General features: G+C 44.5%; 1 protein-coding gene across 1 annotated transcript in view; it reads right to left on the reverse strand.

The window, feature by feature from the left end:
• The window catches only part of TXLNA (taxilin alpha), a 172,430-nt gene that overhangs the window by 64,371 nt on the left and 88,331 nt on the right, over positions 1 to 19,728 (reverse strand). Inside the window, exon 7 of the mRNA XM_069622489.1 lies at positions 7,827 to 7,946. Coding sequence (XP_069478590.1) covers positions 7,827 to 7,946 — 120 coding nt within the window. The remainder of the gene's footprint in view (positions 1 to 7,826; positions 7,947 to 19,728) is intronic.

A 19,728-nucleotide genomic window follows, 5' to 3' on the forward strand; every position in this document is an offset into this window, starting at 1 on the left:
CTGTTCCAAGCCTAGGTACTTACCTTGGTCTTGTTGCGTTGCTCAGGTGTTCTTGGAGGGCTGCAGTTAAGCTGTTGCTTGCACCCCCCCTTCCAGGGCACTTGGGGTGAACAACCCATTGGGCTCTAAATCGCAAAAAACTATTACCTACCTGCAAACTGGAAGACATCCTCAGTCCTTGGTCACTGGATCCCCAGTGCCCCTCTTGCTTCTTTGTGGCTCATTTAATATAGGGTTGGGCTTTTGAAGAGTGACTAAGAAAGTTAACTAAAGTTTCAAGAGTTAATCCAATTTTGCATATTAGTATTCGTAGTTTTCACTAACCTTTTATTCTACTGTGATTTTACTGTGTGGATATGACATTTTCTAAAGCCTTGGTGCATATAAAATAAATGTTTTAACATAACTGCTAATGTGTCTATGTTTCCTTGAACCAATTGTATGCTCCAAGTACTGTGTGCCTCACTACAGCCCTTATCCTGCCTGTACTAAGCCTGGCTGTTCAGCCATTTCTACTAAACCTTTCAGTAGTTCAGGCTAATCCTAAGGGGTTACAACCATGTTACCCAAGGTGAACTTTTCCAAGTTCTATCACAGAAAGTAACTTGTGTAAAACTCCCCAACAATTAACATAGCATGAGGGAGATACAGGGGATGGTGTGGCTAGAAGAAGGGCTGAAACAAGTGTTTCCTCCGTTCTGCAACAAAGAAGGGTAGAAAAAGAAAAACAAGCACCAAAATTCGATGTTGGCGTGAGGTAGACGCCCCAAAAGTCATTTTTATTATCCGACTTACAAAGAGTTGGGAGTGAGGTGGCTTGCAATTTGAGGGCCAATCTGGTTTGTACAGACCGAGCTTGGGTCTTTAAGTTTCTTAAAAAATGAACAGACCAAAATGTGCAACAAATCGTAACCACGAGCCAAGAGAAGGTGCACAAAATCACCAATTTACCAAAAGAAGATCGAGATAATGTGCCCTGCTAACACCCAGTCCACATCACACAGAGGGCAGGAGACTCCCTTTAACAGACAGAACATGTTTTAAATAAAGTTGGGAGTAAAAAGATTTCTTGGGGATTAAAATAGTTCTCATTCACGATGGGGATATTTGTAAGGCAAGTAAAAATGAATATATGTTCCAATACAGGTTTCCTTGAAAACCATACTCCACAATCCCAGTAAAACTCATGCTCCTGGCTATGGCACTACTCTAACTAGTACAACTGATGGGAACGTATCATGAAGCAGGATGAGGGTGGAAGCAAGCAGTCAGGCTCTTGGGTGACTGCAGGATTTTTTGTAGGGAGTAATTTTACTCCGTAGTTGGGCAGTATGGAGCATTTGTAGCTGCTACTCCGCTTTTCGCAAGGCTGGGTATAGGATTACAAGAGGGACTCCATCAGTCACAAGATCCTACTAAACAGTCTGGAAGATCTTGGTATTAAAGAACCCACTGTACACTGATCACCTCCTTCCTCACGAGTAGAACAGAAACTCCTGGCCTCGTCCACTTACCTGCCCAAGGATCCACACTCTCACCTTTACTCTTCAATACACAACACCCCTACTAGACATCAATACATCTAGTATCTCCTGTGTTCGGGAGAGCAGGTTTATGCTTACACCCCTCTCCTAGTGAGACCCCCAGCACATTTTGCTGGACTTCTGGACCTTTTTCTTTCTCTCTTGAATAAGGGGAGCCTTTTTCCCCCCTCATTCATTCTTATTTGCTTGGACTTTTGGGAACTCTGTTCTTTTGTTTTACCTTATTCTATGGAGTCTTGCTTTCCTCCATATCCCTTAAAGTCTTCTGTGTTACACTTTTACAACACACAGTACCGTAAGTGCAGTGTTGCTGGTAACCCTCTGGGGTCTCCTTTGTAGATTTCATGTTCCCCAAGAGCTACTTTTCTTAAGGAAAGAGGGATACTTTGTATCCTTCCAAAAATGTAAACCTATGAGAGATTAGCACACAGCACCTTATGTGGAGTGCTAAGGGGATTCCTAGTATCCCCCTTCTCTCTGCTCCTGGTCACAGTGACAACCCTAAAGTTATGGCTGGTGGCAGTGGACGTGTTCTACCAACTTTTGTGCTATTTGCTACTGCAGACTGTATCCCCAGCCCCGGTTATACACAAAAGGGGTCACTAGTGGTTCCTTTCTTTTTTGCAATTTCTTGCGTGGTTATCCTTTGTTAGACCTCTACCATTCTAGAAGGGGGAGGTGTGTGTGTGTCTGTTTTGCCTTTGACGGGAACCCTTCGGTGTCCCCGCCTATGCTCCAGTGTGTCTGCGAAGGCAGGAAGCAGGGGGAGGAGTTTTAAATTCCCCTGTACTTTGTCTGCCAGAGTGCCTGAATGGAACCAGTTCCCACTGGGGGGAGAGGGGGCTGACTAGACAATTTCCCGCCCCTTTCTATAAGCTGCTGGGAGAGTTCGCAGAGTCGTAATAGGGAGAATTTTCAGTTTCTGTGCCAATTCCCTTTAACCTTAGAGAGCCCCAGCCCTTTACTGGAATCTGGGACCTTAACGAGTGGGCTTTTTTGTCACCCACTCCTGCCTTTTCCCTCCGACTAAGATGTTGTGTTCCTTATGTTTTAATGGAGTCTGGTAAACTCATAGACATTGATTTTTGTATAGTGACACACAGCACCCTTTGTGCAGTGCACCGATGAGTCCCTTACACTCTTCTAAATGTTCAAATGCATTGTCTTGTGTGAACTACAGTTCCCAAGAATAGTAGGACAAATTTTGTTTTACCTTTCTCTTTTGTGGGTCCAGCACGCAACCTTACGTGGAGTGCCGCGTGGCAGGGGTACTGTGGGGCTTTGGATTTAACCGCCTTTAGCCACATCTAGTGCTTCCTAACCTAATGAGGGCTACTTTCTATCCTTTTGAATTACTGCAATTCACTTGAGCAGGCCTAACAGCTTGTGCACATCAGGAAGGCTGTCCTGAGCTACTGGATCTGCCTTCGAAGAACGATTGACCGTTCAACAAGACTTTTTCTAAGAAGGTTGCATCAGAACTACAACTGCCCCATTGACCTTGGCTGTCCTGGCTCTCGAACGACATCCCTTCTGTAAGTGCTTGTGCCCTATAAAGGTTTTAATAGTTTGACACTCTTATTGCTGGGGAAAAGACCTCCTACATCCATCTGGGAGAAATGACTATTGATACAGTGCTACAGTGTTCTATTCTACTCGTAACACCCTTTCCCACCAAACTCAATATTGTATGGTGCACCAGAAGTGCTACTACTGACCTTGACTGATGTACTAAAACATTTTCAGCACATGGAGTGACAAGACGAATTTACTCACCTACATTATTGCTGCTTGAATAACTGGATTCTGAAAGTCTACTTGATGTTCCTATTAGTTGCTGCATATCTAGTGTGATTTATTTGCTTTGTGTATATATCAATAGATAATATAACTTTTAAAAGGTGTAAGTGTTTACTTGGATACCTGTGTGTACTGATTTCACTGTACTGCTCTACAGCTCACAGTACCCCTTCTAAGGTAAGTCTGGCTGCTCAGCCACTCTACCGACTCGTGTAGTACAGGCCTATATTAAATGTTGTGTCACTAATACCAAGAATATAAGTCTTGTAAAGTTCCACACCAGTTGGACTTAAAATCTTACCTAACAAGGAGTGAGTGGGACATCTGAATTAAAAGGTGACGTTCCTGTGGCAGAAGGAAAGTCAACCACTGGAACAGAAGACCCAAAGCGGAAGACGGCCAGTAACGCCTGCAGACCCTTCCAGTAACCGTGAAGAGACTACTGGTGCCCTGACCCCATTTTATTATCGTCAGGAGCGTCGAAGAGGCCTCCTTCCCCTTGGCTGGTAGGAACAACTACCCCCAAGATGAACTGCAAGTGCTTCCTTTCGTCACCAGACAGAGGAATCAGGAGACTAGGCCCATCACTCCGAACAGGAAATAATACAGCGGCCTTTGCTATTCTAACCTAAGGTTCTGTGGGGCTCAAGGTAGAACTTAACTCAAGCTGAATAGTCGCTCCAGGGTGAATGGAGTACATTATTTGGGCGTCTACCCATATCTCTGGCAAAGGCTTCCCAGCTTGTGTCGTATTAGGGTGTCCTTTGCAGGTTCCCTATACACTTATCTTACAAAAGTATTTTTAGTAAAGTAACTAAAGTATCCTGAGGATCCTTACCTTTTCTACTGCTACATAAGACTTTGGTTCCACTCCTACACTGACTTTGATGAACTCTTGAATAATTAGGAATTAGACTTGCAAAGCATTTGAAGCATTCTTACTGCCATTTCCTCGCTGCCTGCTCCTCTCTCCAGACGTCACTGTTGGAGCTTCCACCGGTCTCACCATGCTTCCCTGGCTTCAAGATCACTTGGGGTAAGCTTTGGTGGATTAATGGAGCGCTCCCTGGCGTGTTTACACCGCATTGAGAAAAAGACTGAAAATGCTTTTAAATATGCTGCTCCAATGCCGCTTGCAGATACCCTTTGATCTATTCGTGTTTTCTGGAACTGCCTTTTTTTGTTATGTACTCTGGACATCTTTCAGCTTTGCCTCATTTACTTTAGCCATTCCAAAATGGCCTCACTTTTCCCCCCACGGTTCCTGTTGGTGTAGCCTGGCCCTGCTCCCCCTTCCATTGGTTGCACTTGGCTCTTTAAACTAATGACAGCAACCGGGAGGCGGGAGCCGGCCACCCCTGTCCACCACAGTACGCTGCACTGCCGCCCCCGTGAGAGGTTGTGCCCATTCTCCCTCCCCCCAGCACAACTTGATAGGTCCTGACATAGTATGTTGTTGCTTTTGCCCTTCCCCCTCCTCCTCACCTCTCTCCCTTTCCCTCCTCGCCTCGCCCCAGCCCTCCCCTCCTCTTGCTAAAGCCAGGCGCTACCTCAATTGCAGTCAGGCATAGTAATTGTAGCCACCTTCCTTTTGCAGCCACCTGCTCTCTCCTCCCCCTCTCCCTTTTATGTCCACTAGCACTTACTCCTATCATTTGTCCCGTGACCTCTGATAGCAGCCGGTCTGCCCCCCCCCCTTCCCTCATGTCTTTCTCCTCCCACTGCCAAGCATCTTTCTGACCTTACATGATAGTTGATTGTTTTGTCCTTCTCACTCACTCCCCACCCGCTCCTTCCTTCCCTCCCCTCGTTATTCATGCGCTACATCAATTGTTGCATAGTAATGTTACTGCTTGTATTGTTCTTTTTTCCCCCCTCCATCTCTCCTCCTTAATTGTTCCTTGCACTATCTGAAATGTCGCCAGGCTGATTAGGATAGTTATTTTTCATTCTGATTTGCTGAAAGAACTTGTAAGAATGTATTTGTATTCTCCCTTGTTCCCTCCCTCCTTGAAGCGCTTTGAAACACATTGTGTATAGGCACTATACACAAACAAAGCCTTCAAAAGTATCTTACTGCTAATGGTGTTGAATAACGCTTCTTTTCCTTCCTACAGGCTTTGTCTGTGTGACTCTACATATTAATGAATCTATAATTTCTCTCTAACAAATGTTGGCGCGCGGCACAACAAGTTACACGGTAGAACTGTCATTAGTGTCCTTTCTGTAACAATTGCAAACACGAGCAACTACTACTGAAGCATTGAAAAGTATTGTTGATAGTTCCTATGTGTATTAGTCTAAAAGATGATTTACTTACATGCGTTGTGTATATAAAATAAATAGATTGTATTATAACTTTAGAGTTTCTTTGAGCTATTGTATGGACTGCGTTCAGTGTATGTACTTACAGTTCATATCTTCCTCCTATGATAAACTGGCTGCTCTGCCATTCTACCAATCCTTTGGGTGGTACAGAAATATACCAAGAGTTGGGGACCTGTACACCAAGGGATAGTTTTATAGAGTCTTACCTCCAGGGGGACTTTAGGAAAACTCCCCCAATATCATGCTACAACTACGCCACTGACACATACATACTCTAAACACACTAAAAACTGCCTTGTACAGGTGGAAGCATGGATGACAATAAAACGGACTAAAACTCAACCCTAGCGAAAACCGAACCGGTTCTCTGTAATCCTACAGGTTATAACTCTACCACAATCCTTTGGTTTGGGAAAGTACTCATCTCTTCAGGCCAGTGAACCACAATAAGGAATCCTAGGATGACAAGGGACAACAGCACCCTCACTTAATCACAGGTCAAAGCCATCGTCGGAGGCGGTTTCTCTCAGCTAGGCATGCAAACATTCACCCACAGGGCCATGGTCAAAATTTCTCTAATAGTATACAAACTAGACTATGCAAACAGCCTCCATCTCAGACTCCCAGATTTCAATATGAGGACATTTTAAAGAGTTTGAAATGCAGCAGCAAGAACACTTTCCAGAATGAAATCAATTGAACATATCACTCCAGCATTACGTATTCTCGCCTGGCTGTTCATCAAAAAAAGGTATTTCCAAACCTTGTGCAAGGACCATCATTCATACCACAGAGAGGCCCTTCCTCCTTCAGATGTTTCAACACTAGAAGTTTCTGCCTTCTCTGGACGCCATACCCTAATCTCTGCTCAGAATTTACTCTAGGCCACGGTCCGCTTGGCACACATTGCTGTATGCTCCCACATTTTCCCTTTACCGCCTTTTCTCCCCCCTCCCCTCATGCAGAACCAACCACTGCCATATACCAGCCCACATCTGGTTGCCTTGGGACGACTGCTTAACAAGCATCTTAGACGAAGGGCACCACTACCGTGAGGTCACCAAAGGGGCACCCCCACTAAGACGTTACCACCAACTCAAAACAGATGCTGTAAAAGGCCTACGTGGCACTCCACCAAACTTCCCACACTAATCTTCTCAACCCATATGCTCAGATAAGCTATATGCAGATTAACGAAGCCATCACACTACAACATAATATGCCCTCACAACAAACATACAGACCACAGCCCCAGTTAATAACTTCTAACACCTCAAGCGCACAAGGCTTTCCACAAATACCTCAATGGTCCCTAAAGACTTCTAGAAACAGACCAGCACATACAGCTCAGGGTACATTTTTTTAACTTGGGTGATTAGTGAGGCCATTGTTCATTTTCCCACTCTCCATAAATAAAATCCATCCCCCAGCTTTCAGATCCACCAGAGTGTCTGGAGACAGCAGTGAACGGGGTGAAACCCCAGAAACGTAAGTAGTCCAGACAATTCTATTCCAAGCTACAAAACGGGGGCAGGGAAATTTGACCAAAGCTTGTGCATTTTATGTGCCCTTACAAAATCATAAACCAATAGAAAAAAGGATCATTGGCAAACCTAATACAGTATTTCTGGCTCATGTCCGCCAGACCTAAAAACAAGCAATACAGACTACATAGATCGAATGTTAAAGAAGAATATTGACAAAACAGTTTAATGCTTTGATGAACAGTTTGTTCAAAGGAATGGCAATAGCTAACAAATTGTAAAGTCAATATGGTTGCACTATTGAAAATCACACAATATAAGACAATTAGCACAGGGATCTGGGAGAGGGTACAGTGAGGATAAAGGGGAGGCAGTGGAGTGGATGAGTAAGGTTAGGATTGCGAAATCCAGCACATTATCAGTTGCCTTGTAGACACCAATGCAAGATGGCTGAAACATGGCACAGGTTTTCACATAAATCACTCAAGTTTCTGCAATCTTTACCCATGGCAAAACGGGCCATGCTGTTAGACTATATTGTGCAAGCTTCTCTCTGACCACATGGTCTGAGGGATGGTGATATTTTCTATTGATTTACACAAGATGCAAGCGCACATAGTGCCACAGGAAGACTTCAAGGAGAAAAACAATGCAATGATCGGATACTTACAAAGTCCTTCTCTCGCTGGTGTCGCTCTTCCGCCTCCTTCAGCATCTCCTGCGTCTGCTGCAGCTTGGCATCCACCAGCTGCTGCTGCAGGTCCTTGTGCTTAAAGACCTTTTCGATGTGCTGCAAGAGTACGAGAAACATGAGCAGAGATTCTGGTCAATGCATGTTACAAAGGCAGACGGCTTGGGGATCCCAGAGATGCAAGAGTACATTGGCTGTCACAGCAGAGAACAGGCCAAACAGTCGGCAGGTAAAGACATAAGTATTAAGCTGCGCACATACTTGGCCCAAGACAACGAACCAGTCCCAACAATTATTTCAATGTGAATATTTCAAAATGTGTACGAGTTGTTTCTGAACAGTCTCAATTGGGATTTGGGCGGAGTCTGCTGCAGAGTCTTTTGGTTGCGGTTGCGAGAGGACTCTACAGCTTTTGCTCCTGAACCCTGTGAGGACCTGCTTTTTGTCCTATTTTTGTTTCACCTACTTCCATCTGGTGCCTTTAAAATACCCAGAAGACCGCAGCAGAGTCTGCAGCAGAGTCTGCAGCAGAGTCTGCAGCAGAGTCTGCAGCAGAGTCTGCAGCAGAGTCTGCAGCAGAGTCTGCAGCAGAGTCTGCTGCAGAGTCTGCTGCAGAGTCTGCTGCAGAGTCTGCAGCAGAGTCTGCTGCAGAGTCTTTAGGCTCTGCAGGCTCTGCAGGCTCCGCGGCGCCCCCCCAGAAAATCCACCTACTGAATCATTCAAAGACATTTAAAACCTCGCAGGTGACCTGCCTCTCATCACGAGCTGAACGAGCTGAACAGATTGTCCCGCTGTCTTTGGCGGCAACCCACTGCTGAACAAGACACAAACATCCGATCCCAACCAATTAATAACATCCTGGTGAGCCTCTCGCCTTCCCAGCGAAAACAAATCTGCCCTCTTTCCAACAACCATCGGTACAGATTGTCACATACACCCAAAGCACCGCTGCCTGCCTCGCGGGAATTCAACGCCGCGACAGGCTCCCCGACTCCCACTTACCCACGCTCTGCATCACTGACGCCGAATTTGCGGATCGACTCTCCACTTGAGCCCCGTCGCGACCGCTGACAGCTGCGCTGTCCCCTCGTGTGCCCGCATCGGCTGGCCTGGAGCTGCGCGACTCCCCTCTGACGCCGGAGCCTGCTTGTGCCTGGCGTACACGCGCCTCCACTCCACTTGACACCGAACAGACTCCTCTGCTGCTCATGCTTTTGCGGCCCCGCCCCTGCCACTCAACGTGCTGACTCCCGGCACCCGCAGCTGTACAGCAGCCCCATAACGCCCTATACCAGCTCGTCAGGACTCCGACGAAGAAAGAAATAGCACAACCGACCTCGGCTGAACGCCACAAAGAGCAATCTGAAAGCAGCACCCGCCCCAGCAAACGGGCAAACGCGCGGCGCAGCAGATACTCGTCCTCCTACCCAATTTCGCAGTAAATGCTGCCCTAAAAATGCTTTTATTCAAAAGCCCCTCCTTTTAATTATATTAAAAGCGGGGAAAAAAAAGAAAAAAAAAAAAATAAATCTCCCCGTCTCACCCCCTAGACCCCGAACATCACAACACCAAAAGAACAGTCCCAACAGAACAGAAAGAATATACGTCAACGCCCAGTCGACTAATCGAAATCTACAACAGACAAACTGTAACTCGACCTACTGCAGAAAACCGTGAAGAACAAACATCTATCTACGCCTACCGATCAGGTGACCGAAAAGGTTCGACCCTTGGATCCTGATCTGATCTCTACCGACTAACTGAAGTCTGTAATAGACTACCTCCAACTCTACCTACCGCAGAAAATCGTAAAGAGCAAACATCTGACTACCTTCGCTGATCAGGAGACCGAAAGGGTCCCGCCCTTGGATCCTGAAAGCGCAACTTGATCCTCTACAGAAGACTGAAACGAAGATACACCAGCGCAGCCTCGCTGATCAGGAGCCCGAAAGGGTTCGGCCCTTGGATCCTGAAAGCGCAATTTGATCCACTACAGAAGAGCAAAACGAAGATACACCTGCGCAGCCTCGCTGATCAGGAGACCGAAAGGGTTCGACCCTTGGATCCTTGAAAGCGAACTCCAAAAAAAATAAAAATCGCGGAAGACCGCAACGAACATACATCTGTGCACCCTCATCGATCGGGAGACCGACAGGATACGACCCTTGAATCTCAAACGACACCATCTAACCCAGCTCAATCTAGTACAGTAAGCTGCATAGAACCCTACTCTCGGCCCCAAAACAACTTGACCGCACCAAATACCAAAACGTTTGAATTAGACAAAGACAAAAGCAGCAAGCCCAAACCAGGGGGCCAGTACTCTGAGAAACCAAATAGGAACCTCCCAAAACTTAAGTTTAGCAAACTACAACCGGGAAACACTGACAACAATTCGCACCAATAAACAACACCCAACTCAACGCCCAAAAACAAGACAAACAACCAAGACCGCGATCGCTAACACCACGGAACAAGATTCACTATAACTAACACTGGAGCAATCCTTCAAGAAAGTGACATTGTACAAAGAAATCCCAAAGTCCCTGACACAGAATTCACATTCTAAACAGAACTCAGAAGATATCAGAGACCAAAATCTAGAAACTGTTAATTCCACTGTGACATCCCCCCGACTATTAGTGGAGTCACACAGTACAGTAGAAAATCAGCAACTAATCTCAACTGGGCTAAATAGCCCGGAGATTAAACCTCAAGCTCAAAATCCAACTACAAAAACTGGACAACCCACCATGTCCGTACCATCATTACCGGCTCTCCAACTCGAACAGCAACTGATCAATCCTTCAATTGCTCTGAACACAAATCACCAGCCCACAAAACAAGATCCTTCAAACAACGTGATACAACACACCCTAACAAATCTTATAACCAGCAATAAAGAACCCATGGAACTTACAACCAAACAGTTGCAGACAACCACAAAACAGGAATTAACACCGGACAAACAAATCCGAAATCAGCAATCCATGGAATCGAAGAAACCACACGAAATAGATAGCAATCCTCAGGAAATTGCTAATAATCAAGAACCAAAACACACAGCTGACCCTGTCGGCTTCAAGCCAACCTCAAACTGCCAACAAACTGAACAAACACAAGACTTAACTACAAAATCAGCAGCTCCAACACCAGACCAACTGAAGCAAAAAGAAAAAGCAAGACTAGCACGACTTGCGTGGCTTAAAACCCACAACTCCGCTAAATCCACCAGCACAGTGGAACCAATAACATCCAAACCAAGAAACAAACTGGCAAAACTATCACTGGACATTACTGAAATTGAGTCAATCATGACTACTGCAGAAAAAAGAAAAGAAGTATTTGGAGACCTAACAGAAGCAAATCAAATGCAATCAACATCAACACCATGTATCCCCTATGGAAACCAAAACAAGCAGATGAAAAAAGAACGCCAACCAGAATTGGATGAACGTAAAACTGTCCCATCACGATTCAACCATGACTCGGATGAATCCTACTATACCCCAGACCCAATAATCAAGAACCAAAAACCAAAAGACCCCCAACAGAAAAACGACAACCACGAACAAGCTGAAGAAGATACACACCCAAGAATTCCAACAACAATGTTAGATTTGCAAAATATGCTCATCGCAACACTCTCCCAGTCGATGATCCCCTTCCTGAAACTATATGAAGATTTGAAAGATTCAATAAAAGATCAAGCGACCCTTCTAGCGCTAATCCATTCAAAACAGATACACATCGAACATTTTGTCTCGACAGTGGAATCAAGACTGACAATAGAAGCAGACGAGACACACCGGTGGCAACAAAGACTAGCTGAGATCGCAAGAGGAGACCGACAAGAGAAAACAAAACTTACAGGAGAACTATTACAGATGCTCAAAGAAAACCATCATCAGCAAGCAACCAGACCAAACGACCAACGGCTACAAATCCCGCCGTTTCTAAAATCGCCACAATGTCCAACTCAGACACAACAACTACCTGAAACCACCTCGGACCTTGCCCAACAAATACCAAAAGAACCGAGTCAAAATATTACTAACAAAAAAACAGAAACCATTACCCCAAGCAACACAACAAAGAATCCAAATGAAAACTTTCAGATTTTCGAAAAAGAAAAAACAACAAATGAAATAAAATGCACCCAACAGAAAAATAACAAAAAACGACAAACGGGCTCGCGAGCGTTTCTAAGAAATATAAACCAGAACACCCAAATTGCTCAACAATCAAAGAAGAAACTACCAGTTGCCAACACACAAAGTATTCAAGTTCAGCTAGCCCAGACAAAACCCAAATTAGCGCAACCTATCCCGCCACAATCGCCGATCGACGAGGAATTGCTCAACATGACCACCCATGAAGAACAACCATCAGAAAACAATCAACAGTCTTCGCAACCAATAAGCCAGACGAGTTACATAATAATCGACGAATACGTCTCAATCCTTGACCAACAATCGAAACAAAATCAAGACAACTCTACTGAACTCTCCCTAGAAGAAATCTCAATGATCTCAATGGAAAACATTTCAACAACCACAACCAGAGATGAACCCTACGACACCATCTCGTCGATCTCGATAACAACACCACCACAAGACTCCAGTCGACACAGCCAGATCCGACCAACATTTGTCAATCCACTACGACAAAATGAAATATATGAAATCCACATTGAAAATGCAAATAAAAACCTGGAACCGGTAATTCTAAATAGAACAAATCTACTACGCCTTTTTGGCGTAATACCTCGCCCGAACAAACTCACAACAAAAGACATTGCTCTGATAACCTTTAAAGACGATCGGAACTTGGACAAGATCGTCAGAGCTCCCGGACCCCAATAACCAAGAACTCATCATATCAACACGAAGACAATTACACAAACTGGGCTTCTCATGCTGGGCCTCAACATTCACAAGAATACCAAGCAAACCAAAATATAAAGCAACAGCAAGTTACGAAGGAAAAAACATTGACCAAAGGAAACAAAAACAGGCAACTGACGATAGATACTCAAATCATGCCTCAGAAGAAGCAACCTCAAACGGAAATAACAAACCCAACAGAACAAGCTTTGAAACTCCTTCATCAGACATTGCATCTATAGAAGACTCAATAAGAAGCCAACGACCAGACAGAGATGCCCACGCAATTAGAAGAATCTATGACTTCGAAAACACCTTTTTAGAAACAGAATCTACAGAATACTCAATGAACTCAAACTCATGACAATTAACGAACTATGGATTCATGTGGTCATTGTGCTCCTGGAACACCAGAGGAAATCTACATCTATTCACGGACACAGCCGCTGAACTAGAGCAATACCAATTCATATGCCTCCAAGAAACCTGGCTCAGCGATCCACCGGCATGCGATGGTTTTATTACATTCCTAAACCCAGCTATCGTACAAAAACAAGGAAGACCTGCTTCAGGCTTACTCACCCTAATCAAGATAAACCCTCACAGCACAGCAATACTCTCCGAGAACATAAACCCTTGGACTCAACTGACCACAATAATATGTACAAAAAACCAGCAAAAGCGAGAAGACAAAAACAATTCAACAATCCTAATCCTAAACCTCTATTGGAACCCACTAGCAATATCAACAGATACGTTCCTAGACGGAGTTTTCATCTCAATCGATGAGGCCACAACTAAACACCCGTCATCGGAAATAATAATATGTGGCGATCTGAACATCAAGTTATATGATAAGAACGGTGGCCTCTTAAAGCAAAGAGATGGATAAAAGAAACCACGATACGCAACCTACTCCTTCTAAGTCAAGGGAACACTTCGAAATACTATACACCAACATGGAGCAGAGGTTCATCCCATGCAATCATCGATTATATATTTCTATCTGAAAAACTTCACCAATCAGTCACAAACGTGCAGACGATATTAACAGACAGGAGCGACCACAATCAACTTACCGCCCACTCTGAAGCGACACTGGAAAAAATAGAGTCAGCATTACCATCTCCTCTATTAGAACTAAACGGAACAACAACAAGACTGAGAATCCCACAAGCATCCTTAGCCTCATTACCGGAAAAATTCCTACAGGCAAGTCTGACAAATGCTCTAAAAATCGACTATGAATGGATCCTAATTCCGTTCCAACAAACCAGTAAAAATCGCCCGCAGAAAGACCATCGACATTCCTACAACCAAGAAATTGCCGAAAGGAAAAAAGTCTTAAACCGAACAATAAGACAGTTAAAGAAAACTCCAGCTCTCGATACCTCAAACCAGATTAAAATTCTGAAAAACAACCATCGAAACTGGACTAAATCACAAAAAAGTCTCATTCAGCAAGCAGATGCAGAAAACATATTGAAAATCCACAAATCCCACAATACAAAAGAACTTTGGAACTTACTCAATGACAATCAACAAAAACAGCACAAGCTTACAGCTAATGTAACCCAAGAAAAATGGATAACGCACTTTGCTACCATTTACGCACCACGAGAAACAGATCAACAGAATACACAGCCCACAACAGACCCAACATGGAAAGTACACGCAGAATTTGAAGATTTCATCCTCCTGATTAACAAACTCAATACTTCTAGAGCACCAGGCCCAGATGGACTATCCAATGCCATAATCAAAGAAGATCCTAACGCTTGGGCAAGCCTCCTATGCCACATCACAAAACTGATCAATAAACTGCACAGAATACCAAACTCCTGGAGAACAGCATTAATTGTACCAATCCACAAACAAGGCCCTAGAGAAGACCCCCAAAATTTCCGACTGATCGCTCTGCTCGATCCGCTAGGAAAACTATTCGCAGCAGTACTTCTAAACCAACTCACCGCGTGGGCCATAAAAAACAATAAATTCTAGACCAGACAAACAGGATTCACGGCCAATGTTGGAACAAACCTTAACCTGATATTACTTCAAGTAATTAAACATGAAGCTATCAACTCCAACTCGACAATCTACGCAGCATTTATTGACCTAAAAATGGCTTTTGACGCAATCTCACGCGAAAAACTATGGTCGAAACTTAGAACATGGAACTGTCCACCTGATATCCTAGAACCGATTATTCTGCTGTATTCAAAAACCACGATAAAAGTTAGATTGTCGAGACAAGGAGCTACAACATCTGCCATACCAACAGAAAATGGACTCAAACAAGGCTGTCCTCTCGCAGCGACACTCTACAACTTGTTCACTGCTGATATCGAAGAACATCTAAAATCACATAAAACCAATCCCCCCAAAATCAACTCGATCCCAGTCCCAGTCATGGCATACGCCGATGACATTGTGTTACTAGACAAAACACCGACTGGGTTACAAACGACACTGGCAGACCTAAGCCATTACATGAAAAAAAAACGAACTAACGATCAATACGGAAAAAACAAAGACAATGACTCTCACCAAACCACTAAAAAAAAAAGAACAAACCAGCGTATCTTTACGATCAACAATGTCGAAATAGAAAATGTTACTTCGTTCAAATACCTAGGGATCACAATAAATCAGTCAAAATCAGAAGAGCAGTGGATAGACAAAATCGAACAAACATCTCAAACGCTATCAAGACAAGGCTGCCTCCTTCACAGAAAATACGGCAAGTTCTCCTTCAAGCCAATTATCTCCTACTACAGACACAAGTACATTCCGATTCTGACCTACGGTACTGAAGCAATGTTGAACGCTCAGAGAGTCAACTGGACAAAATATGAAGCGGCTTTCTGGCGCAAAGTCCTTCGACTCCCGCAAACATTTTCAATGCCAAGAATACGCTATGAATTGGTAACTCAATCATTTGAATCAGTTGTACAATGGAAAAGACTAGATATTTTTCGCAAAATACTGACAGATGGGAAAACTCCAGCAATTCAAATACTGCGACATAAAGAAAACATCTTCAATACGACAATATTGCAAAAATGGAAAGATACAATGAGAAAAGAAATGGATAGTGAAAATATCACAGAAGAACTGCTTATACTTCGTCCACAACACGCAAAAACAAAACTGCTGCACAACGACTGGATAAAGACCATCCAACAAAAAAATACCTACAAACAGAATCTACATTGCACAAAAGACAATAGGAGAATCCACGAACCACCAGCCTACCTGCAAACCTTCCCAGACCAAACCATTCGAACAACATTTCTAAAAATCCGCCTAAACATTCTTCCTACAAAAGCATACCTATCTACAAAAAGACAGATCAAGCACGAAGACAACTACTGCAGGTTCTGCAAAGACCAAAAAATCGAGGAAACCATATTCCACCTCGTCATGGAATGTAATGAACTTGCCTCACAACGCAAAGAATTCGGTGCTTTTTTTCAACTTTCATCGACACAAATGTGTACACAAGAAAGATGGACCGCTCTCCTCAGCGGCCACAACAACAAGTACACTTACACAATTGCTCTCTTCCTATCTTCTATACTCGAACTAAACAAACAAAATTAAAAAAGCCAATCAAACTCAAGCAAATGATGAAAGTTTTCAAATAAACTACAGCATCAAAAAAAAAAAGAAAAAAAAATTGGGATTTGAATCGCCCAACGGTGTGACCTCTCGAATTAGACACCAGATGAGGTCTCTCTAGTGACCATTTTAGGATGCTCATTTGTTGCGATTGCTTAGCACCCGCCCCACACATCCTTTACACATTGCTTAACCACTGAAGTAAGTGCAAAATGCAACAACCATATGCCAAACACTTCGTTATGTGTCAATCTTACTTTCACAAATATTTCTGTGGGAAACAGGTTTTATTTCATGATCCTGGTTGAACTTTTCCGGCTTAAAGGAAGAGCATTATTTTCTTTTTGGCCTCAAATACTTTGGAATGACTCCCAAAAACAGACCTTCCACTTAAGTGAAAAGAGGCCAGCTCACAGATTAATGGATGCGCCCTTTGGCATCGTTAGAAACAGCGTTGATACGGTGACAATGCGTTACTTACCGTAAAAGCATTTCTGATGGTTGTATCTGCTTAGATTCACATGCTGTGCATAGGTCCGACATCCAGTGGTCACTGCGGAGTATTGCATTTTGTTTTTCGTAGTCGAAAAGGGGACGTCGACAAGGCGTGTCTGTAACACTATCCCTATAGTGACGTGCGTTGTACCCACAATCCCTCACGCGTCGAGGTCCCTCTGTTTGTATTTTTCTGCCCTGAGGGAGCCTTATAGACGTGAGTGAGTACAGAAAAGAGAGATATAAAAGGAAGTCTATGTTCCTTCCATCCGAGCGGGGAGGAAGGGTGGGCGCATGTGAATCTAAGCAGATACAACCATCAGAAATGCTTTTACGGTAAGTAATGCATTGTCTTCTGATGTTTGTTAATCTGCTTAGAATCACATGCTGTGCATAGACTAGCGAGCAGTACCCGGAGTTGGCGGTGGGTTATGAGAAGGAACAGTAGAGAAAAGATGTCTTAATACTGCCTGTCCCACCTGGGAGTCAGATCTAGAGTGTGCATCTAGACAGTAGTGTTTTGTAAAGGTGTGCACAGAACTCCAGGTAGCCGCTTTGCAGATGGACTCAAGGGGAACATTTGCAATGAATGCTATGGAAGCCCCAGTGCCTCGAGTGGAATGTGCTCTTGGCTTGAAGGGTAGTTCTCTCTTAGCAAGAGTGTAACAGAGAGTGATGCATTGAACAATCCATCTAGATATAGTGGATTTTGAGACCGCATCTCCTTCTCTTCCTGCTGCCGCCGAGACAAAGAACTGATTAGTCTTTCTCAGTGGTCTGGTTCTTTCCATGTAGAACATGACAGCTCTGCGTACATCTAGTGTATGCAGACTTTTTTCTCCCGAGCTGGAAGGGTTTTGAAAGAACGTTGGTAGTTCTATAGTTTGGTTTACATGAAATTTCGAGATGAATTTAGGTGCAAACCTTGGGTGTGTGCGTAGAACCACCTTATCTTTGTGAACTGTTACGAAGGGGTCTAGTACAGAAAGAGCCTGTAGTTCACTTACTCTCCTAATGGAGGTGATAGCTATTAGGAAAGCAGTCTTAAGGGTGATATCTTTAAGAGTTGCCTTGTGCATGGGTTCGAAGGGAGGGCCCATGAGTCTGGAAAGTACCACATTTAAGTCCCATCCGGGAGCTGGGTTAGCTATCGGAGGGTGTATCCTCTTTACCCCCTCCATGAAGGCTTTGATAACTGGTATCTTCCACCACGACACTAAGTTGGGAAGTGGTGTATGCAGAAAGTGCCGCTAGGTGGACTTTAATGGAATTGAACACTAAACCTGAATCCAGTAAATGGGTCAAGTATAGAATAATGTCAGTAGGAGAGCAGTCAACTGGGTTGATGCTAGTACCTCTACACCAGATAACGAATCTTTTCCATTTGCTAGAATAGCAGTGTCGAGTATTAGGTTTTCTGGCTTCCCTGAGGATGTCCATACATCTCTGTGGGAGTTGTAAATGTCCAAATTCTATGATCTCAGGAGCCAGGCTGCTAAATTCATGGTCTGAGGGCATGGATGCAGTGTCCTGCCCTTGTCTTGTGACAGCATGTTGTACGGGCAGGGAAGTTTCATTGGGGGAGATAGGGACATCTCCATCAAGTGAGCGAACCATGGCTGCCGGGCCCACATTGGGGCCACTAGTATCATGGTAACCTGCTCCTGGTGCATCTTGTGCACCACTTTGTTGAGAAGGGGAGTCGGGGGAAAGGCGTAAACAAATTTCCCTGACCATTGAATCGACAGACCGTTCCCCTTGGACTGGTTCTGGGGGTACCTGGAGGCGTAACTTTGGCATTGTGAGTTCTCCAGGGTTGCGAACAGGTCTATTTCCGGGAATCCCCATTGCGTGAAGACGTCTAAGACGATGTCTTCGTGCAATTGCCATTTGTACTCTTCGGGCAGGGGGAAGTCTCTGCTGAGTTAGTCTGCTAGCAGATTGAGTTCCCCTGGTACATGTTGTGATAGTAGGAACATGTTGTGTTTGAGAGCCCACTTCCATATATTCTGGGACAGTTTGGACAGTCCTGGAGAGTGAGTGCCCCCTTGCTTGTTGAGGTAGTACATGGCTGTGGTGCTGTCTGTGAGGACCATCACTGTCTTTCCTTGTAAGTGTTCCTGAAAGGCTTTCAGTGCTTTGAACACCGCTAGTAGTTCCAGCAGGTTTATATGCTTGGATGCTAAACTCGGAGTCCACACTCCGTGTGCCGTCTGATGGGATAGGTGAGCCCCCCATCCTGTAAGGGATGCGTCTGTGGTTAGAGTGGCTTCCACTGCGGGTGTGGCAAAAGTTTTCCCTAATAACAGGTTTTCTTTTGTCCACCACCGTAGCGAGAGAACCGAGGCCTGCGAGACCACCACTAGATCGTCCCATTGTCCGCTGGCCTGACACCACTGGCTGTAGAGCCACTCTTGCATTGGGCGCATGCGCAGGCGCGCGTGAGGTACCAAATAAATACATGACGCCATCATCCCTAGCAAGCGCATTGCTTTGCGTACCGTCACCTCTCGGCCTGCTACATAATGGGGAATTTGAAACAGCATGTTTTGGACCCTCTCGTTGGAGGGGAATACGAGGCCGTCCTTTGTTCGAATTAGAGCCCCTAGGAATTGTTTGGTTTGGCTGGGGTCTAAGCTGGACTTCTTTTCGTTGATGGAGAAGCCCAGTTGGGACAAAAGGTCTACGGTCTTTTGGGTATTGGAGAAGCAGGTTTCGTAAGAATCCCCTGTTATGAGCCAGTCGTCGAGGTAAGGGTATACCGGGATGGATAATCTGCGCAGGTGGGCCGCTGCCACTGCCAGTACTTTCGTGAATACCCTTGGTGCAGATGCTATTCCGAAGGGTAGTACTCTGAACTGGTAGTGTTTGTCCTC

The sequence above is a fragment of the Ambystoma mexicanum genome, chromosome 11 (genome assembly GCF_040938575.1).
Source record: "Ambystoma mexicanum isolate Mex_15411 chromosome 11, UKY_AmexF1_1, whole genome shotgun sequence".
NCBI lineage: Eukaryota > Metazoa > Chordata > Amphibia > Caudata > Ambystomatidae > Ambystoma > Ambystoma mexicanum.